Raw genomic sequence first — 24,267 nt, 5'->3', positions numbered from 1 at the left:
TCCCTGTGCTTACTACCCTTCCCTGTGCTTACTACCCTTCCCTGTGCTTACTACCCTTCCCTGTGCTTACTACCCTTCCCTGTGCTTACTACCCTTCCCTGTGCTTACTACCCTTCCCTGTGCTTACTACCCTTCCATGTGCTTACTACCCTTCCCTGTGCTTACTACCCTTCCCTGTGCTTACTACCCTTCCCTGTGCTTACTACCCTTCCCTGTGCTTACTACCCTTCTATGTGCTTACTACCCTTCCCTGTGCTTACTACCCTTCCCTGTGCTTACTACCCTTCCCTGTGCTTACTACCCTTCCCTGTGCTTACTACTCTTTGCATGCTTTCTATGTGCTTCTTCTAAATGTGAGAGCCATGGATGTTATGAGATTTCCCCCCACATAGCTATCTCAGTCACATATCTATGGAAAGTTTCACCATTGCAGAGGGCAGGCAGGAGCAGTTCTGTACTATAGCCCTTGTGGACAGACCCTGTGTGCTCAGAACCAGGACCAGACAGCCTGGCCATTCTAGGTAAAAGGTTATAGGTCATGTGTGCTTCCCCCAGCAGAGGGGAAGAAAGACAAAAAAAAAGAGACCGTGGGGGTCACCCGTGGCCTGACATCTTCATTTGACAAGAGGTTGCTATGGCAACACAAGCGGTAAGAAATGTCTGTGTTTTGTCTCTAGCTGCTCTCTTCCACGCTGACACATGTTGATCAGAGAGGTTAAAGGAGAGGAGGTGGCTGTTTTCCAAGGCAAACTAATGGAGCTCTGTTTATACTCTGTACTGTACAGCCCACTAAATGTTTCTGATCAAACAAGCAATAAACCTTCAACCAAAAATGTTGACTTGCATTCCACCAAGTAAAAGACACTTAGGAAATTCTCAAATAATCTAAATATACTATAGACTATGTGTTCTTCCACTATAATGTGTTCTATGTTCTTGATGGCTTTCTGTGATTTACACATTTACACAAACAGGCAACACTGGTGTCTACACAAGGTCAACATTGTAACAATATAACACACAAACAGTATACAGATGTAATATCTTAATTTGATCACTCTGTTGTCGCAGATTTTTTTTCCGGCGCTGCAGCAAATGCAAATTGTAATATATTCAAGGATTAAAAATGCTTCTAATGTTTGTCATTTCCACTTTAAAATGTCAGACTTTAATTATCCTAACTAAACATTTAGAAACCCCTACAAAAATGTCCATTAATTATAATCCACATAGTAATTCACATTTCCTGAGAAACTGTTCAAATTAAGATAGCACACCTGTATACACACTCATTCATCTCCTTCTCTTGAACATACACCCACACACGTGCTGATGAACCACAGAGCTCCGAGGCTTGTCTTCATCAGGTTGCTCTCACTATGTACTGAAGACAGACAACAGGTTTGACAGGACAAGGCATTAGAGGGTTTCAGGCAGCAGGCTCTGTAACAGGGTAGATAGATAGATAGATAGATAGATAGATAGATAGATAGACAGACAGACAGACAGACAGACAGACAGACAGACAGACAGACAGACAGACAGACAGACAGACAGACAGACAGACAGACAGACAGACAGACAGACAGACAGACAGACAGACAGACAGACAGACAGACAGACAGACAGACAGACAGACAGACAGACAGACAGACAGACAGACAGACAGACAGACAGACAGACAGACAGACAGACAGACAGACAGACAGACAGACAGACAGACAGACAGACAGACAGACAGACAGACAGACAGACAGACAGACAGACAGACAGACAGACAGACAGACAGACAGACAGACAGACAGACAGACAGACAGACAGACAGACAGACAGACAGACAGACAGACAGACAGACAGACAGACAGACAGACAGACAGACAGACAGACAGACAGACAGACAGACAGACAGACAGACAGACAGACAGACAGACAGACAGACAGACAGACAGACAGACAGACAGACAGACAGACAGACAGACAGACAGACAGACAGACAGACAGACAGACAGACAGACAGACAGACAGACAGACAGACAGACAGACAGACAGACAGACAGACAGACAGACAGACAGACAGACAGACAGACAGACAGACAGACAGACAGACAGACAGACAGACAGAGACTCTCTTCCAAGTGCAACGTCTTCATATAGTCTTTAAATATACCATAAATTCACTGATAATATCTCAAATTAATACTTAGAAACATTTACATTTATAATTTGTCCAGCCTGCTCTGCTATAGATACTCCATGTCGGAATGAGAGAAGATCCAGAATTCAGCCTATGGTGGACATCCCATGGAAATAGTATCATAAACCAGTGTGTGTAAACCTGACTCTTTGGAATGTGTGAGGCCTAAAAGCCTGATGGTCTGCTGTTCACAGTTGGTCCTGTTGACTTGTGCTTAGGGCTTGACTTGGCATAACATCATGGATTGATCCATTGGCATTAGTCTAGTCTAGACAAAGGAAGGGATCGTGGATTTAATGTAATAGAAGATACGTCAAGACTTTCAAGGCTACAAGAACTTCATCTCCCGGAGCTTTTAGATACCGCTGCATGAAACTAGTCGAGATTGGCAGATTCTAGTTCAAATGTGTGATTGGAGAGCACTAAGACATGGCCTATGCTATGGGAAATAGAGAGAGGGAGAGAACAAGGGTACTCTATATACTCTATGACTTAAACTCTCTGTGTGTGTGTGGATGTGTTGTAGAATGTTGGTCAGTGTTGTGGGGTTTGCTGTGTTTACGATTATATCTATGCATTTTTACAAGATAATTAATCATATTCATAATAAAGACATCGGTGCTTTCAAGACAATCAGGGCTATGCCTGTAGATGGTATCACGTCTTCTTCAATGAGATGTATGTACAGTATTGTAGTAAATAACTGTTTCTCTGTGCTTGTCCAACACTACAACATCAGGGCAGTGGTTTGGCTTGCAGTCAGTCTGCAGAAGGACCTCCTAGCCTGTAGGTGGTGCTGATCGAATAAAGACTTTGCCCACTCAGCCTCGGCCTTCCTCGGGAGAACGCTGGTCTGACTTGAGCTTGACGAACTCCTTTGCCACGTCGTCGTTGTTGCGCTGGGACAGGATGCGGAGGACGGTGAGGCCCGTCTCGTCCATGTGGACCCTCTTCCCCAGGGGGAGCCAGCACGCCACGCTGCCCCTAGAGGACATGTCCTTCAACTGCATCACGGCCATGCCCACCGTACGGTCCTCCCGGGCGAAGCAGTAGTCCTTCACACACACCTGCAGCTCGTAACACTCTGTGCCCACCTCGTTACTGAGGGTGCTGCAGGGAGACGAGACAGAGACACACCATTCAAATCAATGCATCTACACTGATCCACCACCCGCATAAGGGAGGTGGTCCTCTTTAGTTCAGTTGGTAGAGCATCGCTCTGACAACGCCAGGGGTTTTATTTCCAGGACCACCCATACGCATGATAAAAGCATATAGGTGGTCTGCTAAATACAATATAATAATCATAATAACTGTAAATAGATGAAAAACTGACAAGATTCCCTATCCATATTCAACGTGACAACTTCCACTACGGCGCCACCACAATCGGCAGACGCTTTGTACCACTGAGGCCAGACTGTAGTACTCACTATGTGAACGTTTCGTTGTATTTGGGGGCGTAGCTGTTGTTCTTGGACTTGGTGGCGTACTTCCTCTTCTTGTCAGCCAGGTGAGGACCGATGATGTAGATCTCCACGAAGGGACGGAACACCCCCGTGGTCTGCCACCTCAGGTCATTGGCTGCCACCACTGAGACAGAGAGGGAAAAACAAAAGGGGGGGGGGGGCATTTATTAACAATGTTTTAACACACCGTCCGTAGACATTTTCTGTGTCTGTGGACGGTGTGTTACAACCTCTATTTAGACAGTGAACACTGACCTTTAACGGTGACCTTGTGCTCTCCAGTGTTGGGGTGGGTGAAGATCTCCACGTGGATAGACACCTCTCCCACGGCGTCGTCCACTCCAGAGCCTGGCACAACAGGGGGGGGCACAAGTCACTCCTCTTATCTCGTTTACTGCTACTGCAGATAGGCCAACACTATAGCCATAATACTTTCCCTTCAGCTCATACTCCCTCAATGAAAGTACAATACAGCCATTAAGTACAGTGCCTTGCGAAAGTATTCGGCCCCCTTGAACTTTGCGACCTTTTGCCACATTTCAGGCTTCAAACATAAAGATATAAAACTGTATTTTTTGTGAAGAATCAACAACAAGTGGGGCACAATCATGAAGTGGAACGACATTTATTGGATATTTCAAACTTTTTTAACAAATCAAAAACTGAAAAATTGGGCGTGCAAAATTATTCAGCCCCCTTAAGTTAATACTTTGTAGCGCCACCTTTTGCTGCGATTACAGCTGTAAGTCGCTTGGGGTATGTCTCTATCAGTTTTGCACATCGAGAGACTGAAATTTTTTCCCATTCCTCCTTGCAAAACAGCTCGAGCTCAGTGAGGTTGGATGGAGAGCATTTGTGAACAGCAGTTTTCAGTTCTTTCCACAGATTCTCGATTGGATTCAGGTCTGGACTTTGACTTGGCCATTCTAACACCTGGATATGTTTATTTTTGAACCATTCCATTGTAGATTTTGCTTTATGTTTTGGATCATTGTCTTGTTGGAAGACAAATCTCCGTCCCAGTCTCAGGTCTTTTGCAGACTCCATCAGATTTTCTTCCAGAATGGTCCTGTATTTGGCTCCATCCATCTTCCCATCAATTTTAACCATCTTCCCTGTCCCTGCTGAAGAAAAGCAGGCCCAAACCATGATGCTGCCACCACCATGTTTGACAGTGGGGATGGTGTGTTCAGCTGTGTTGCTTTTACGCCAAACATAACGTTTTGCATTGTTGCCAAAAAGTTACATTTTGGTTTCATCTGACCAGAGCACCTTCTTCCACGTTTGGTGTGTCTCCCAGGTGGCTTGTGGCAAACTTTAAATGACACTTTTTATGGATATCTTTAAGAAATGGCTTTCTTCTTGCCACTCTTCCATAAAGGCCAGATTTGTGCAATATACGACTGATTGTTGTCCTATGGACAGAGTCTCCCACCTCAGCTGTAGATCTCTGCAGTTCATCCAGAGTGATCATGGGCCTCTTGGCTGCATCTCTGATCAGTCTTCTCCTTGTATGAGCTGAAAGTTTAGAGGGACGGCCAGGTCTTGGTAGATTTGCAGTGGTCTGATACTCCTTCCATTTCAATATTATCGCTTGCACAGTGCTCCTTGGGATGTTTAAAGCTTGGGAAATCTTTTTGTATCCAAATCCGGCTTTAAACTTCTTCACAACAGTATCTCGGACCTGCCTGGTGTGTTCCTTGTTCTTCATGATGCTCTCTGCGCTTTTAACGGACCTCTGAGACTATCACAGTGCAGGTGCATTTATACGGAGACTTGATTACACACAGGTGGATTGTATTTATCATCATTAGTCATTTAGGTCAACATTGGATCATTCAGAGATCCTCACTGAACTTCTGGAGAGAGTTTGATGCCCTGAAAGTAAAGGGGCTGAATAATTTTACACGCCCAATTTTTCAGTTTTTGATTTGTTAAAAAAGTTTGAAATATCCAATAAATGTCGTTCCACTTCATGATTGTGTCCCACTTGTTGTTGATTCTTCACAAAAAAATACAGTTTTAAATCTTTATGTTTGAAGCCTGAAATGTGGCAAAAGGTCGCAAAGTTCAAGGGGGCCGAATACCTTCGCAAGGCACTGTATGTCAGATGTAATTGTGTCTGAGAGTTGTAAAACAAACAACATACACTAAATGACCAAAAGTATGTGGACATCGTCATTAATATGGAGTTGGTCCCTCCTTTGCTGCTATAACAGCCTCCACTCTTCTGGGAAGGCTTTCCACTATATGTTGGAACATTGCTGCGGGGACATGCTTCCATTCAGCCACAAGAGCATTAGGGAGGTTGGGCACTGATGTTGTGCGATTAGCCTTGGTTCGCTGTCGGTGTTCAATTCATCCCAAAGGTGTTCAATGGGGATGAGGTCAGGGCTCTGTGCAGGCCAGTCAAGTTCCGATCTTGACAAACAATTTCTGTATGGACCTCGCTTTGTGCATGGGGGAATTGTCATGCTGAAACAGGAAAGGACCTTTCCTAAACTGTTGCCGCAAATTTGGAAGCACAGAATCATCTATGCTATAGCGTTAACATTTCCCTCCACTGGAACTAAGGGGCCTAGCCCGAATCATGAAAAACAGCCCCAGACAATTATTCCTCCTCCACCAAACTTTACAAATGGCACTATGCATTGGGGCAGGTAGCGTTCTCCTGGCATCCGCCAAACCCAGATTCGTCCGTCAGACTACCAGATGGTGAAGTGTGATTTATCACTCCAGAGAATGCATTTCCACTGCTCCAGAGTCTAATGGCGGTGAGCTTTACACCACTTCAGCCAATGCATTGAGCATGGTGATCTTAAGATTGTGTGCGGCTGCTCGGCCATGGAAACCCATTTCATGAAGCTGCCGACGAACAGTTATGTGCTGGCGTTGCTTCCCAAGACAGTTTGGAACTCGGTAATGAGTGTTGCAACCGAGGACAAACCATTTTTACGCGCTACGCACTTCAGCACTCGGCGGTCCCATTCTGTGAGCTTGTGTGGCCTACCACTTCGCGGCTGAGCCGTTCTTGCTCCTAGACTTTTCCACTTCACAATAACAGCACTTACAGTTGACAGGGGAAGCTCTAACAGGGCAGAAATTTGACGAACTGACTTGTTGGAAAGGTGGCATCCTATGACGGTGCCACGTTGAAAGTCACTGAGATCTTCAGTAAGAACATTCTACTGCCAATGTTTGTCTATGGAGATTGTGTGTTCGATTTTATACACCTGTCAGAAACGGGTGCGGCTGAAATAGCCAAATCCACAAATTTGAAAGGGTGTCCACATACTTTTGTATATATAGTGTATAGGAGGGTTTGAGAAATGCCTCTTGTGCTGAAGTGGGCCCGTATGAGACAGTCATGCAGCTAGGAGTGGTTTTGGGTTGTAAATGTCTTTTCACTCAAGAGTTCCAGGCAAAATAAATACGAGAACCATCTGATGATATTTCAAGATCTTAGGATGATCTTATGTAGCCACTCATAGCTGTCCTGTGACTGCCTGCCTGGGCCCGGGGGGTAGGAGCCTGTCAGTCAGGATGCAGGGGGGGTGACAGTGGGATAGAGGAGACTGGTGGTAAGAGAGGAGAGGGTTATCTTGGTCCTCCTCTACTGCTGCTGGGCAGAGCAGGCAAGTAACATGCTGAGATGGATCCAGTCAGACGGAGAGACCCATTCCTAGCTAAACCCTTTACCCAGAGCAAGCATGGCGACTAGAGGGACCTTGTGGTGAGAGCAGCCCATCGGCCCCAGCCCAGTCACAAGTTATCCTGAGGCAGGGTGCACACATGCCTATAGAGGGCTTGTTAACTTGTGACTTTTGGTGGGATTATGCCCAGAAAGCCAACAGGATTTGAGCTGCACACGACCATGGTATGTGTATATCCCGCCTCACAACACAGGATAACTCATCCTTGGGCCTGGGTTTGGGATCTTGGCCTAGGGGTCCTTCGATCCATGCTGCTAGGCCTGGGGGGGCGGGGGGGTTAGGGACATACATGCAGGGCCCTGTAGAGGGCTCCCAGTCAGTTATGGACAGCTTGTCTGGGAGGGAAGAGGGGTGATGGGGAGTGGGTAGGTTGATTGACTTTCTTTGCCTAAAATGTGATCTCAGTTTGTAATGATTTACGTCTCTGTATGTTTTAATCAGTGGTGACTGAAAGCAGCCTGAGTGTCAGTGAGTGACAGGCTAGGGAAGCCAGTGTTCTATAGGAGGGAGGTAACAGAGTTCTGGCAGCTCTGTCTGTTTCTCTCCAGGGGCATGATGTGACTGTCAGTCCTCCAGTCACTCAGAGAATGCAGCACTCAGCCATCTGGCCTCCCTTTCTGTTGAGGCTCACAAAAACAGGCTAAAGATACACTCTTCTTTGTGGAATGAGAGCTAAACTGGCTATAATTAAAAGTCAGCACGATACAGCATGAATTAATACATAATACAGTAGGTATGAAGCCTGGCACTTCATCAAGGCTAAAAGTTCCCCTTTTGGAAAACGTCCTGTATTATAATAAATTATAGAGGGCGAGCCGTGTGTGTGTGTGTGTGTGTGTGTGTGTGTGTGTGTGTGTGTGTGTGTGTGTGTTTGTGGAGAGACTCTTCCTTCCTCTTCTACTGCTGTAATCAACCTAATATCTCAAATCTCATTATTTGACCATAAAGCACATCCTCCACTACTCAGCCTACATCTGGCAGCTGACAGGAACTAGTACATTAATGGCATATTACAGAGTATTTCAGTGAGCTTCTGACGTAGACATGTGAGTCACAGTGAGTGATTTGAAGTCATACTGGTGAAGAGAGCTTGAACAAGTGTGACTTCCTGTGAGATCAGCGGAAAACAAGAGGAGAGCAAATATTGTCTGTAGCCGAGGTTATGCTCTACATGTACCTGTGCCTCCTGGGCTCCCCGGTGTGTGTGTGTGTGTGTGTACAGTCAGTAGGGGGCTAAGTTTAGCAGTTTAGTGACTAAACCTCTGAAGAGGAGACGTGGAGTCAGCTCCCTCAGCTCTGATGCATACTGACAGAGAGCACATCACCTGACCCCAGGGACCACTGCTGATTGGACGATTTGGTGTTACGCCCAGAGGGAGGAGGGAACTTTCACCTCCTGTCACTGCTGGAGGGACCTGCCCTGGGGAGGGACGACTGGCCACTCTGTACCATTGAGGGACGGTGGAGTGTGTGTGTGTTTAGATAAGGGTATGGTATGGGAGGGTGCCAACAAGGACAGGGAGCCCTTCCAGACAAACTGAGCCACACTTCATCATCATCATCATCACTCCATCATTCAGGAAGGAAGAGAAAAATACATCTCCAACTCCAAGACCTTGCAGGAGACAGTCTCTCTCTCTCTCTCTCTCTCTCTCTCTCTCTCTCTCTGTGTGTGTGTGTGTGTGTGTGTGTGTGTGAGCCATGGGTCTTCTCACATGACACATGCTGATGACTGCCTCACAGTCATATAACGTGGTTCCCTTTGTATGATGGCTACCATGCCTTAGTAGTTTCTGGTCATACATACTGGGTATGTATATGTAGTACATACATCATATGTGTGTACTGTATGTCATCATATATATGCATGCATGTCCCTATGCACGTGTTATGATGTTTGTGCATGCTATTGGGCTGTCAGTGTGTGTTTGTGTGTGGGGATGAGGTTAAGGTTGAGCAGGCAGGAGGGTAGTCTGATGAAGCGTATGTAAATGGAGGTCTGGGTTCTTGGCGGCCTGGTGTTTCAGGCCCTTAGTGTCCACATACCCTTCTCTGGGTACACATCCTCACTAGCCGTGAACCTCACCCCCTTCCCGCCGAAAACTAGCGGACAGAGGGGGACGAGGAGGAGGAAGAAGGTGAGAGGAAATAGAAGAGACATGGAGAATTATAAAGAGTGCAGAGATAGAGTCAGAGAGTCAAAAAGGGAAGTCAAATAGATTCAGACGTAGAACTGACGTTGTCCTTGATTAATATACTGTTATCAGTGACATCTACTGAAGTTACATCATTAACCATCCAACGTAACTCGATGCAGTCTATGGTGTTGCTCATTCAAACCACACACACAGCTTCCTTCCCACAGTGTCGTCGCTATGACGTGTGGTTTAACAGTCTCCAAAAGCACCAAAGTTATTTCTTCTAATTACATTTCAAATGATCATTCATTAAGTGGGGTATCCAGCCAGGGGCGTTCAGAGACAAAGTGTGTCAGTGTTTCCACCGCGTAACACACCATCACTGTTATATCATGATTGAGGGATGAGGAAAAGGGAGAAGGACAGGAGAATCTCTCATTCATTTTTCATCTGAAAACGCCTGTCCGGTCACATTACGCGTTTCTCTTTCTGCCCCCGGAGAGCCTGACTGGAGACTTGACTGTGTCATACCGCCGAGAGAGAGGAAGCACTCCTCCAAAGTGTTTGGTTCTGCTCTAGAAAACCACGGACATATTGAACAGGAAATAAAAACAATGAGTGTCTGGGCAACCCTGGAGTAAACACAACACGGGGGGATATGTTAGAGAATGTCTCTGGTGCATACCAGTACAAAAGGATACAGTTTCATGGCATCATACTACAATCAATAACTGGCCATATTACACACTTCAATGTCCATAAAGATAAACGGACTGTACAGAGGGAGGTAGAGGAGAGAGGGAGGAAGTAAAGAAAGGGAAGACTTGAGAGTGAGAAAAATAGAGCGAGAGAAACTGGGGGAAGAGATGGGGTGGAGAGGCACCCTACCTTGTGCGTTCTGAGATGAAACAAAGGTCTTGATGAGTTTGTCTGTGGCCTGGGTGTAGAGGGACAGGGCGTAGTGTAGAGACAACAGGTCAGGACTCTTCTCCAGGAAGGTCTTTTTCAGACCCACCCCTCCAGCATGGAAGTATTGCTACAGTACGGCAGAGAGAGGACAGAGTCAGACTATAGCTGTTTCCAAACTAGGCTGAAGTGTGTTGAGTATGCACACAAGACCCACACCCGTATGTCACTGAAATAAACTACATGCAGACCAGTGGGGGTCAGTGTCGTTTAGGATGAGGGAGGATTCTTTTTTTTCATGAGCATGGCCTTAGTTCTATTACCCCATGTTGGATGACTGTCATTCATATTCCATTCACCCAGTTCAATGTAACATAAATGGGCTACTAAATGATACTCAAATTTTCCCTATACCCATCATGAGGTTGCTACAACCAAGCCTATGAATGAACGTTTACAATGTAGGTGCACACAGGTCGATAGAAAATGTTTAGGTTACAGACAGTGACACATGGAAAGACAGTTACACATTCTATACTGCCTTGCACTCTTGCCTGCATCTAGCTGATCTAGGGTGTAATCAATAGTCCAACAGTTGCAAACGAGAGTTTCTATTGGACAAATTCAGGTATTTTTATCCCCGTTTCGTTTGCTTCCGTTTAAGAAACGTTTTTCAACAGAATCGACGGAATGAATACACCCATGATCACGCATAAACACAGTTCACTTTCATAGCAGCCACGTTGTATTCATTCTAGCCTCTATGCACTATCCTCTCACCTTTACTCTTGGTTTGTGGACTTCAGCTGTATGTGACCTGGTGAAAAAACCTTTCCAAGCCAAACCATTTCATAACCGCTACACAGCGCCTACATCATTGTCCCCATATTAGCTAAAGTAGCGTCCTAGTCAACATAGCAAATAGAATGAATGCATTAGTAAACCTGCTTCAATCATGCAGTAACGTTACAGTGTACAGTCAGTAAGAAGTTAGAATGGCGGACCCCGTTGGCAATAAATTAATAAAACCAAAAGTTTACCTTGACTTGGAAGAGTTCCAGTGTTGTGTTGGAAAGTCATAGTCAGCTAGCTAACATAGCATCCTTCTGTTTGAGCTGGATTTTTGAGTTACTAAAAACTAGCCAGCTCCATTTGCTACCTTAATAAGTGAAACTGAAAGTGAAAAAAATGACAAAATCTCTAACTCTCTCTCTCTCCTTCATTTTTGAAGAAATTAATTTGTTGAAAACGGTCCAACTATTGTTTTTCTCGCTCTTTGAGTCAACTACTCACCACATTTTATGAATTGCAGTGCTAGCTAGCTGTACCTTATGTTTCAGTAGTAGATTAATTCTCTGATCCTTTGATTGGGTGGACAACATGTCAGTTCATGCTGCAAGAGCTCTGACAGGTTGAGGACGTCCTCTGGAAGTTGTCATAATTACTGTGTAAGTCAATGGAAGGGGGTGAGAACCATCAGCCTCCTAAGGTTTGTATTGAAGTTATGTACCCAGAGGAAGACGGATGCTAGCTGTCCTCTGACTACACCATGGTGATACCCTACAGACTGCTGTTGAGACTACTGTAGACCTTCAATGCAAAACAGTGTGTTTTAATCAATGATTTTGTAATGTGAATATATTTAGTATAGTTTTATTTAAAAAGGATAACTTTGTTTTCCAATTTTGATTTTTATCATATTCACTGAGGAGAATGGTCCTCCCCTTCCTCCTCTGAGCAGCCTACACTGATGCATACCCATTTCAGACATTATACAGACATTCCATTCGTACTTCTTAGTTTTTTTCTGGGATAATGACACATTGATGTTTCCTGAGGATGCACTACTCTGGTAACACACTGTGGTTTAGTATTCTACAGCTATAGCACTCTTGGCATGAGGAAGAGCATTAGTTGCCATTTGGCTCACTGACAAGTCCTTATTCAAATGACCATTTCAAATTAGCCTCATTTACCTCAGCTTAATCTGCCTTAAATCAAACGACACAGGCTACGGAGGAATTCCTCCTCACACTGTATCTTTAAAAGAGCCTTTCTAGATTAGGGTTGCTTAACTGCACTAGCCTGAGGCGTACACGTTTACTGACCTTCAACAGAAGGCCTAAAATGTGCTACTCTCTTGTTCATAATATAATATGATGTGCATTTTAAACAGTGATCAAGTCAAAGTGTGAGTGTGTGTGTGTGGGCACACTTGCGTGCACGACTGTAGCTGATGTCCTGGGGAGAGAGAGGGGTGTTGGGATGTACCTTGATGGTGTCCAGAGCCAGTTCTATCACAGCACACTGCTTAGGGGACAGTGCCTTGGCCTCCTCACGACCCATGTGCTCCTGAGAAACACACACATACAGATTAACAACACAAACAAATAACTCATTATCTGAAATACAGACAGTGCCAACGAGATACAATGTGTGCTACCTTTATCTTGGAGAGCTGTCCCAGCTGTTTGGCAGCGTTGGAGATGAGCTGAGTGCCCTAGAGGCGAGCAGAGGTATAAACAGAGGGGGGGAGGGGAGAGGGAACAGAGAACGAGGGAAGAAGGCGTTATTATCGTCACACCACAGGGTAGCTGTCACACAGACTAACGTCACATCACAAAGGACAGACACAATTCTGAGTCATTCATATTCACATACACACTCCAAAACTCACTTAACACATCAAAGGACTGTCAGAAATATGATCATACTTGTCATTATCTCGCTCACGAACACGCACGCACAAAGCAAGACAATGCAGTACAGGAAGATAAGACAGGAGCTCAGCTTATTGCAAAGACAGACAGACAGACAGACAGACAGACAGACAGACAGACAGACAGACAGACAGACAGACAGACAGACAGACAGACAGACAGACAGACAGACACAGACAGACACAGACAGACAGACAGACAGACAGACAGACAGACAGACAGACAGACAGACAGACAGACAGACAGACAGACAGACAGACAGACAGACAGAGACAGACAGACAGACAGACAGACAGACAGACAGACAGACAGACAGACAGACAGACAGACAGACAGACAGACAGACAGACAGACAGACAGACAGACAGACAGACAGACAAATGCAGAGGTTCAACAAGCCAGAACCCTACAGCCTGCGCAGTAGCACTGTGGTGATATATCCCGTATCTATGACGACTCTGTGATACTCTGTTAGCAGAATATATCAATAAGTGCTCCACACAGTACCCATCACCATGGTTACACCTTATCTGTAAGATAACACTCTTCAAATTAGAGCAAAAACAACAGAAAAACAGACAAAACAAACAAAAAGACCTGTGCAAAGACTCAGAAGCATTATCATCCTACAAAAGGATTATAACAAGAAGGGTTCCACTCTCATCTCATAAATGTGGCTGATCAAATCATTTATGCCATTATGGACGCTCAATGCCAGTCTGTTGAACAACAGTAAGACTGCAGCAGGAACATGGTCATGCAGCGGGTCAACAACAGTCCGGCCCTAAAGGCTGTTTGTTAGTGTGCTAATGTTGTGTAATGTTAACCCTCCATGTGTCCAGCACTACTTGGGTTGTGTGGAGGCTGGGAGGCAGGTAGCTACAGATAGGTTTACAGGGGGTGGCCCACAACAGACAGGACGGTACGGTAAACCGGCAAAGAGGAACGCCGTTTTAAAAACAAAGGTGAGAAACGATCGCTTCCATCACTTTGTTTCGAACGGAGAGGCGAGAAAACACAGAGAAAGAGACATAGAGAGGAGAGAAGACAGGACACATTGAGCTAAAGTGATTTTAGTCCTTACATCACTGTGACAAGCAAGCTTCACCCTCCCCTGTAAAGAGAGGACATTGGTTAATACTTCAGGAAGGATCCTGTCCCCACAGTCTGATTGGCTGACTGACTAATTGCGTGGACATCTCAGTAATTGTCCATCTGATAGGCTAATTGATATGGATCAAAGCCAATCCATTCTAGCTCTCTTTTTATAAATGGGTCCGACAAGTAAACTCTACAGATCAACATGAGGTCTATTTCTGCCTTTATAATTGACCTTAAGAGTTGAGCCTACAGCTGGCCAGTCAGGTCTATATCAGTATGAGCAGTCGATCCAGCATGGTAATGAACCCATACTAGCTGCCTATAAGGGGACAGGCCACTGACGACCGACAATACAGTTGAAGTCGGAAGTTTACATACACCTTAGCCAACTACATTTAAACTCAGTTTTTCACAATTCCTGACATTTAATCCTAGTAAAAATTCCCTGTCTTAGGCCAGTTAGGAGCACCACTTTATTTTAAGAATGTGAAATGTCAGAATAATAGTAGAGAGAATTATTTATTTCAGCTTTTATTTCTTTCATCACATTCCCAGTGGGTCAGAAGTTTACATACACTCAATTAGTATTTGGTAGCATTGCCTTTAAATTGTTTAACTTGGGTCAAACATTTCAGGTAGCCTTCCACAAGCTTCCCACAATAAGTTGGGTGACTTTTGGCCCATTCCTCCTGACAGAGCTGGTGTAACTGAGTCAGGTTTGTAGGCCTCCTTGCTCGCACACACGCTTATTCAGTTCTGGCCACAAATTTTCTATAGGATTGAGGTCAGGGCTTTGTGATGGCCACTCCAATACCTTGACTTTATTGTCCTTAATCCATTTTGCCACAACTTTGGAAGTATGCTTGAGGTCATTGTCCATTTGGAAGACCCATTTGCGACCAAGCTTTAACTTCCTGACTGATGTCTTGAGATGTTGCTTCAACATATCCACATAATTTTCCTCCCTCATCATGATGCCACCTATTTTGTGAAGTGCACCAGGCCCTCCTACAGCAAAGCACCCCCACAACATGATGCCACCCCCGTGCTTCACGGTTGGGATGGTGTTCTTCGGCTTGCAAGCCTCCCCCTTTTTCCTCCAAACATAACGATGGGTCATTATGGCCAAACAGTTCTATTTTGTTTCATCAGACCAGAGGACATTTCTCCAAAAATTACAATATTTGTCCTGATGTGCAGTTGCAAACCTTAGTCTAGATTTTTTATGGCGGTTTTGGAGCAGTGGCTTCTTCCTTGCTGAGCGGCCTTTCAGGTTATGTCGATGTAGGACTCGTTTGACTGGGGATATAGATACTTTTGTTCCTGTTTCCTCCAACATCTTCACAAGGTCCTTTGCTGTTGTTCTGGGATTGATTTGCACTCTTCGAACCAAAGTACGTTCATCTCTAGGAGATAGAAGGTGTTTCCTTCCTGAACGGTATGACAGCTGCGTGGTCTATACTTGCGTACTATTGTTTGTACAGATGAACGTGATAACTTCAGGCTTTTGGAAATTGTTCACAAAGATGAACCAGACTTGTGGAGGTCTACCGTGGATTGATGGCAGCATTCGCAAGAAACTGAAAGCGCGAACCACTGCTTTTTACCAGGGCAAGGTGACCGGAAACATGACCAAATACAAACAGTGTAGCTATTCCCTCCGCAAGGCAATCAAACAAGCTAAGCGTCAGTATAGAGACGAAGTAGAGTCGCAATTCAACGGCTCAGACACAAGAGGTATGTGGCAGGGTCTACAGTCAATCATGGATTACAAAAAGAAAACCAGCCTCGTCGCGGACCTCGTCGCGGTGTATTGCTCCCAGACAAACTAAATCACTTTTTTGCTCGCTTTTAGGACAATACAGTGCCACTGACACGGCCCGCTACCAAAACCTGCGGACTCCCCTTCACTGCAGCCGACGTGAGTAAAACATTTAAACGTGTTAACCCTCGCAAGGCTGCCCAGAAGGCATCCCCGGCCGCGTCCTCAGAGCATACGCAGACCAGCTGGCTGGTGTGTTTACGGACATATTCAATCAATCCTTATCCCAGTCTGCTGTTCCCACATGCTTCAAGAGGGACACCATTGTTCCTGTTCCCAAGAAAGCTAAGGTAACTGAGCTAAACGACTACCGCCCCGTAGCACTCACTTCCGTCATCATGAAGTGCTTTGAGAGACTAGTCAAGGACCATATCACCTCCACCCTACCTGACACCCAAGATCACACTCCAATTTGCTTACCGCCCCAATAGGTCCACAGACGACGCAATCGCAACCACACTGCCCTAACCCATCTGGACAAGAGGAATACCTATGTGAGAATGCTGTTCATCGACTACAGCTCAGCATTTAACACCATAGTACCCTCCAAACTCGTCTTCAAAGTTCGAGACCCTGGGTCTCGACCCCGCCCTGTGCAACTGGGTACTGGACTTCCTGACGGGCCACCCCCAGGTGGTGAGGGTAGGTAACAACATCTCCACCCCGCTGATCCTCAACACTGGGGCCCCACAAGGGTGCGTTCTGAGCCCTCTCCTGTACTCCCTGTTCACCCACAACTGCGTGGCCTTGCACGCCTCCAACTCAATCATCAAGTTTGCGGACGACACTACAGTGGTAGGCTTGATCACCAACAACGACGAGACGGCCTACAGGGAGGAGGTGAGGGCCCTCGGAGTGTGGTGTCAGGAAAATAACCTTACACTCAACGTCAACAAAACAAAGGAGATGATTGTGGACTTCAGGAAACAGCAGAGGGAGCACCCCCCTATCCACATCGACGGGACAGTAGTGGAGAGGGTAGTAAGTTTTAAGTTCCTCGGCGTACACATCACAGACAAACTGAAATGGTCCACCCACACAGACAGCGTTGTGAAGAAGGCGCAGCAGTGCCTCTTCAACCTCAGGAGGCTGAAGAAATTCGGATTGTCACCAAAAGCACTCACAAACTTCTACAGATGCACAATCGAGAGCATCCTGTCGGGCTGTATCACCGCCTGGTTCGGCAACTGCTCCGCCCACAACCGTAAGGCTCTCCAGAGGATAGTGAGGTCTGCACACCGCATCACCGGGGGCAAACTACCTGCCCCCCAGGACACCTACACCACCCGATGTCACAGGAAGGCCATAAAGATCATCAAGGACAACAACCACCCGAGCCACTGCCTGTTCACCCTCCTATCATCCAGAAGGCGAGGTCAGTACAGGTGCATCAAAGCTGGGACCGAGAGACTGAAAAACAGCTTCTATCTCAAGGCCATCAGACTGTTAAACAGCCACCACTAACATTGAGTGGCTGCTGCCAACATACTGACTCAACTCCAACCACTTTAATAATGGAAATTGATGGAAAAAATGTATCACTAGCCACTTTAAACAATGCCACTTAATATAATGTTTACATACCCTACATTACTAATCTCAGATGTATATGTATATACTGTACTCTATATCATCTACTGCATCTTTATGTAATACATGTATCACTAGCCACTTTAAACTATGCCACTTTGTTTACATACCCTACATTACTCATCTCATATGTATATACTGTACTCGATACCATCTACTGCATCTTGCCTATGCCGTTCTGTACCATCACTCATTCATATATCTTTATGTACATATTCTTTATCCCTTTACACTTGTGTGTATAACGTAGTAGTTGTGGAATTGTTAGGTTAGATTACTCGTTGGTTATTACTGCATTGTCGGAACTAGAAGCACAAGCATTTCGCTACACTCGCATTAACATCTGCTAACCATGTGTATGTGACAAATACAATTTGATTTGATTTGAAGCAAAGAGGCACTGAGTTTGAAGGTAGGCATTGACATACATCCACAGGTACACCTCCAATTGACTCAAATTATGTCAATTAGCCTATCATAAGCTTCTAAAGCCATGACATCATTTTCTGGAATTTTCCAAGCTGTTTAAAGGCCCTGTCAACTTAATGTATGTAAACTTCTGACCCACTGGAATTGTGATACAGTGAATAATAAGTGAAATAATCTGTCTGTAAACAATTGTTGGAAAAATTACTTGTGTCATGCACAAAGTTGCACAAAGTTGTTTGTCTTAATCGACTTGCCAAAACTATAGTTTGTTGACAAGACATTTGTGGAGTGGTTGAAAAACAACTTTTAGTTACTCCACTCCAAACTTCTGACTTGAACTGTACCTCCACCAGTCCGCAGATAGAGTCCATTTACACATCTCACAATGAAAAGCTATGTCTAACAGATATTAAACCATTTCAAAATATAACATTTATTTTTCTAAATATGAGGAAAATTTAAAATATTCTAGAAATATAAATAAATAAAAGTAAATCAACAGAAACCTTGATTTTCCATACCAGGTACGAAAACATTTCGGAAAAAGCTTAAAGGCAGAAAATAGCTTTTATTTAGGCATTGAGAGTGTTTTTGTGCGGTAAAGCAGAAGTGTGTTCTTAGACATTATGTCTACTGCGTGTGTATGTCACCAATCCTGAACTCCATAAGCGTATATGAAAGTATATACCTCAGAGTATCACTATGTTATTGTGATTATCATTCTACAACAACAGGACATGGAACCAAACCAGGACAGATCAACACAGCAGGCCTGCAGAGACATACTAGGAGACTTACTACAGTGGAGTTGGAGAAGATCAGACGCAAGCAACAGACCCACATAGGGCAGGGTGACACACTTCAAACAGGGAACACGTGGGGGGAGTGGGAGAGATAGTGGAGAGGGGGGCTGAGAAGAGAGGGTGGGCACCAGATATTAAACCATCACAACGCCAGTCACCCATAGAAGGAGTAGAGTCCTGGAACACGATGCAAGAAGAACAAGGCAACAGCTAGAGAAGTGTCACTTCCTAAGGACAGGAGAGTGTGAAGGAGAGCGAGAGAGAGAGCACAGAGAGGGGGCAGGGCAGGGGGCAGTGGGAGGCAGGGGGTTGCCCGATTGGAGGGTTCGTAGGGGGGAGGGCGGCGCCCTCTCTGAGTCAGTCAGGAATGCACCATGCTGCTGTCACCTCAGAGAGAAAAGGACAGAGGTGGACAGGAGAAGAGAGGAGGACAGAGAGAGGAGGAGAGGAACAACAGAGCAGGTAGAAGACAGAGAGACAAATAGGAGGAGTGAGGATGTGTGGGGGGGGGGATAGTTTGCAGCCACATATAGCAGAGGACTGACCACCTTGCACTAACGGACTGTGGGACAGACAGACACACTGACACACAGGAGTGCCGTACTTACAATCATCTGTGGAGGAAGAGCAGTGGGAGCAGGATGTAATAACCAGAAAGAAGGGTCAGTGACGCTGTAAAGAGCCCCAGATCAAGCCTCCAAGCAGCAGCAACACGCATATCAGATGGATGGGCAGAGGGCCAGAGGGACCTACAGTACTGACTGAGACTAGGGCTGTGACGATACCATGTTCCATGGCAAAAATGAAAACACAAAGCAGCCCAAACTCTTTGGTCCTTTAAAAACCTGCTGTATGTAACATATTGTGTGCTATATCTTGGAAAATAACTAAATGTGACTCTGGTTGACAACATAATGATGTTTGTTTCCAACATTAGGGCTTTTTTCCTAAAGAAGTTAAATCCGCTTTGTGTTTTGCTTCCTTGCCACGATTCTAACAAGTATAGTGATACTGGTATCGTCCTGGCCCTAGCTGAGACTGGTACTGTAACACCCCCTCTGGACCCTGTCTCTGCACCCGTGGGAGAGTAGAGAGAGTGGCCGGGGACTAACCCACCATACACTACTATAGAATGATGTGAGGCTCTTTTGTTACCAAATAAAAATGAGAACAGATATATCAAAAACAAAATAAATACCGGCTGCTTTCCAACATGAAAGGCTCAGAACTGAGGGCAAATCCTGGGTCCAAATTGCACTTTTTTTGTGTGTCTATTTTACATTTGAGTTCGAAGTAGTTTAGATGTTAGTTTGTGTCTAGGAGCACTATCCTGGAGAGCAGCCATGAGCTGGGGTTAGAATGATATGATGCACTCCATCCCACTTTTGGGTTTCACCTAAATCCATCGAGTGAATGGAAGAGTTGGGGTCTTTTTGTATGTGGGCGTGGGGGCTGGGGAGAGGGGCGTATCAGGCTAATCTTAATCACTAATCTGATCTATTTATCCTTACAGTGTAAGCAGAGGAGCCATTTTATAATGTAGACAAAATGCCTGCCATCTCAACCCTACTCCTCATCCTGTCTAATAGCTGTCCTGGCTGCTCACTGTGGGAGAGTCTTCACTGTACCAAATGTTGAAGTCCTCCTCAGAACAGATCAAATATTCACATACCACATATCAGAGCAGAGTGCCTTGACTAAAAATAACTCTGATCTGTCTTGGTTCCCATCCCATACTGAGAGGTGGCTTGTGCCTGTGTAGCAGTTGGCATTGTGGGTAGTGTTGGCAGTGTGGGCTGTGTGTGTGCATTGAAGTATGTGAGACGATGTGCATGTCAGTGTGTGTATGTGTGAGTGTGTGCATGTTAGTGTGTGTGTGTGTGTGTGTGTGTGCATGTCGGTGTGTTTGTGTGTGTGTGTGAGTGTATGCATGTTAGTGTGTGTGTGAGTGTGTGCATGTTAGTGTGTGTGGGTGTGTGCATGTTAGTGTGTGTGTGCATGTTAGTGTGTGTGTGCATGTTAGTGTGTGTGTGTGTGTGTGTGTGTGTGTGTTTGTGTGTGTGTGTGTGTGTGTGTGTATGCATGTTAGTGTGTGTGTGTGTGTGAGTGTGTGCATGTCAGTGTGTGTGAGTGTGTGCATGTTAGTGTGTGTGTGAGCGTGAGCATGTAGTGCATAAGTACGTGTGTGCTCAGAGGGGTGGGTGTTCGTACCGTCTGGTCGGTGAGAGGGGGTAGGACGATAGTCTTCTCCATGGTGTTCATCACCAGTTTCCACAGCTCCTTCAGAACACGTTTCAGCACCGTCTTCTCACAGATCTTAGCAAACAGCGTCAGGCTGACAGGAGAGAGAGAGAGAGAGAGAGAGAGAGAGAGAGAGAGAGAGAGAGAGAGAGAGAGAGAAACAGAGAGAGAGAGAGAGAGAGAGAGAGAGAGAGAAACAGAGAGAGAGAGAGAGAGGAGAGAGAGAGAGGAATAATGAACGACAGAAGGGAGTCCAACATAGAGCTCCACCCAAGATTTACAAGAACTGGAGCGAAATATACAGAACCGAAAGAGCGACAGACATAGGAAGAGAGAAAATAAGACAGACGGCTAAATCGAAAGAGACTGGGAAAAAAGAAAGACAACGGCAGAAAGAGACACTGCTGCCAAAAAGTGATTAGCAACATCTCTGTCACTCACTTGCTGTCCAGGAAGTCCATGATGGGCTGCAGCACATTGTCAGCGTCCTGGGCCACGCTACTGCAGTTGTTAGCCCCCACGTTGGTCCCCTTCACCTGGCCAAGGATGTCTCCCATCTGTTTCACGTTGTCCTCAATCTGCGGCTGGAAACTACACACAAACAGACACACAGGAGACGTAACGTGATTAAAATGTAACCATTTTGACATATTCAGATGAGACCAAACATTTTACCAGGAGAGAAAGGCACTGTGATATTAATGAAAGACATATTGGAGTAGGCATGTATGGGTAGTTTGCATGGCTGACTGTTGCCTGGCAGTGCCCACCAGTGTGCCCAGCAGTGTGCCCAGCAGTGTACCCAGCAGTGTGCCCACCAGTGTGCCCACCAGCGTGCCCACCAGCGTACCCAGCAGTGTGCCCACCAGTGTGCCCAGCAGTGTGCCCACCAGTGTGCCCACCAGTGTGCCCAGCAGTGTACCCAGCAGTGTGCCCAGCAGTGTGCCCAGCAGTGTGCCCACCAGTGTACCCAGCAGCGTACCCAGCAGTGTGCCCACCAGCGTACCCAGCAGTGTGCCCACCAGTGTACCCACCAGTGTGCCCACCAGCGTGCCCACCAGCGTACCCAGCAGCGTGCCCACCAGTGTGCCCAGCAGTGTGCCCAGCAGTGTGCCCAGCAGTGTGCCCACCAGTGTGCCCAACAGTGTGCCCAGCAGTGTGCCCAGCTCACCTGACAGAAAAGATCCTGCTGAGATCATCCATCACAGTATTCAGCTTCACCTGCAGGTCTTTCAGGAAGTCACTGGCCTCTTTGCACAGCTGAAACACACATAGACACACACACAGACACACACACAGGGAGAGGGAAAAAGTAACAGTGAGACTGGCAGAGCACCGGGGCTCTCACACAGAGCTCTCAGCGGGCACACGGAAACATTCCCCAACAAACAGACGGTCTCGGAGAATAGATGCCCTGAGCAGAGAAACCTGGTCACTGAGACAGGCTAACACACAGAGACACACACACACACACACAGAGACACTCTCAACACATACACAGTCAGATACAGCCTGGGCTGGGGGAAAACAGGGAAAAGAGACCCACTCACGTCCTTTCCTCCCATGGCCTCAAACATCCTCTCCAGTTGAACTCTGAGCTGCTGGATGTTGTTGATCAGGATGCATGGCTGCAAACAACACAAAGTCATTATCAACTACACTATCCAAATATCGCACATTTTCACTGAAATGCACAAGCACTGTACTGTAGTGCATCCCCATACAACATGTGCCATGTCGAGTCATTGGCCACTCACCACTTTCTCCATGTTGACGTAGTTAGCAAAGCACTTGGAGATGATGTCAGCGTAGGACAGGAGAACGTTACCGATGGTCTGAGGAGAGAGAAGGCGATAGGAGTATGCCAACCACTGTCTCTGTGACTGGGCATGCTGGCTCAGCTTATCACCATGCAGCCATTAAGGAAGTGGGTATTAGTGTGTAGATTACTGTAGTGTACCTTAGCAAATCGTTTCATATAGTTGCCTACGATCTGGGGGTCGGGACACTCCAGCTTGCGGATGATCTCGAAGCTCTGGTTGAGCTGAGAGAAGACGTCCACCACAGAGCAGGAGAACAGAGCATGTTCCGACGTTACCTGGAACTGGAGGGGAAGAGAGGAGAGGAGAGAGAGCATTAAGAGACTGGGGAGGGAGGAGAGAGAGACTGGGGAGGGAGGGGAAGGAAGAGAGGAAGAGAAGAGAGTGAAGAGAAGGGGAGAAAAGTAGGGAGACATTTTTGACTGAGGGACAGAGGCCACAGATTGTTAACATCAGGGGAGAGAGAGGGAGAGAGAGAGGGGGGGGGTGGAATAAAGGGAGAGGTTTGAGAGATGGAGTATATGAAAGAGGGAGGGGAAGAGAGATGTTGTGAGGGCTGCAGGACCACTGAGCTCTGAGAGCATAAATAAACATGATTGTTGTGGTCTGGTTCGAGGATCTCTAGGGTTGTTTGAAGCCGGACAGCAGACCAGACAGGGTAGACGGCCGGTCTGTGGCGGTTCCCAGAGGTTGCTGGGTAATGAGAACATGACTCATTAATCCACAGGTTGGTACAGTCAAGCTCTAACTCCCTACATGAGAGCAGTCTGAGCAAATATCTTTATAGTCTCTCTCAACACTTTCTCAACTTTTTGTGCTTTGGATTCCATTGTCTCAGGGAAGTCTTTAATGAGTGCAGGAAAGGGAGAGGATGAGAAGTCTGCCTGATAACTAGGATGGTAAAATGAGGAAGCGACAAAGGAAGGGAGTACTTTAATTCTGCCACAACCAATGTGACTCAGCACTTGCATTTTGAGGAGCTGAGGAGGAGAAGTGGAAAAGTTTACCCCGTCTTTTTTGTCCCTCTCCAGCGCACCGTGCAGGAAGTCTCGAGACACTTCCTCATTCTCGTCCAACCACTGGATGACAAACGGCTCAAACCACCTAGGAGACATCACACGGGGGTGGTTTGATATGAGTCGACCCCACTGGAAGTTTTCATTTCAAACAACTTCTGTGGCTGTAGAGTCCATCTGGTCTTGCTTATGGGCTGTGCTGTACAGTACCAGACGGGAAGTGTTTTGTGTGTGTGCGTGTGTATGTGTGTGTGTGAGAGTGTGTGCCTGCTTGTGTATGCCTGCATGCATGCATACGTGTGTGT

At 46.1% G+C, this 24,267-nt stretch overlaps 1 protein-coding gene across 10 annotated transcripts in view; it reads right to left on the bottom strand.

Annotated features, from left to right (window-relative positions):
* Positions 1-2,002: 2,002 nt before the first annotated feature.
* The window catches only part of unc13a (unc-13 homolog A (C. elegans)), a 53,677-nt gene continuing 31,412 nt past the window's right edge, over positions 2,003-24,267 (bottom strand). For 2 of the 10 annotated variants that reach the window (XM_036978039.1, XM_036978046.1), the window contains 16 exons: positions 23,954-24,050; positions 23,087-23,230; positions 22,884-22,961; positions 22,677-22,754; positions 22,298-22,386; positions 21,568-21,717; positions 21,097-21,220; positions 19,494-19,499; positions 14,225-14,254; positions 12,864-12,920; positions 12,692-12,772; positions 10,403-10,550; positions 9,423-9,479; positions 3,919-4,011; positions 3,628-3,787; positions 2,003-3,304 (listed from right to left, as the gene is read on the bottom strand). In XM_036978039.1, the coding sequence (XP_036833934.1) occupies positions 3,016-3,304; positions 3,628-3,787; positions 3,919-4,011; positions 9,423-9,479; positions 10,403-10,550; positions 12,692-12,772; positions 12,864-12,920; positions 14,225-14,254; positions 19,494-19,499; positions 21,097-21,220; positions 21,568-21,717; positions 22,298-22,386; positions 22,677-22,754; positions 22,884-22,961; positions 23,087-23,230; positions 23,954-24,050 (1,681 nt within the window). In that variant the 3' untranslated portion in view covers positions 2,003-3,015. The remainder of the gene's footprint in view (positions 3,305-3,627; positions 3,788-3,918; positions 4,012-9,422; positions 9,480-10,402; positions 10,551-12,691; positions 12,773-12,863; positions 12,921-14,224; positions 14,255-19,493; positions 19,500-21,096; positions 21,221-21,567; positions 21,718-22,297; positions 22,387-22,676; positions 22,755-22,883; positions 22,962-23,086; positions 23,231-23,953; positions 24,051-24,267) is intronic. The other 8 variants (XM_036978044.1, XM_036978047.1, XM_036978045.1 and 5 more) reach the window with 6 other exon arrangements.

The sequence above is a fragment of the Oncorhynchus mykiss genome, chromosome 5 (assembly GCF_013265735.2).
Source record: "Oncorhynchus mykiss isolate Arlee chromosome 5, USDA_OmykA_1.1, whole genome shotgun sequence".
Taxonomy (NCBI): domain Eukaryota; kingdom Metazoa; phylum Chordata; class Actinopteri; order Salmoniformes; family Salmonidae; genus Oncorhynchus; species Oncorhynchus mykiss.
This window is presented reverse-complemented; position numbering and strand designations above follow the sequence as displayed.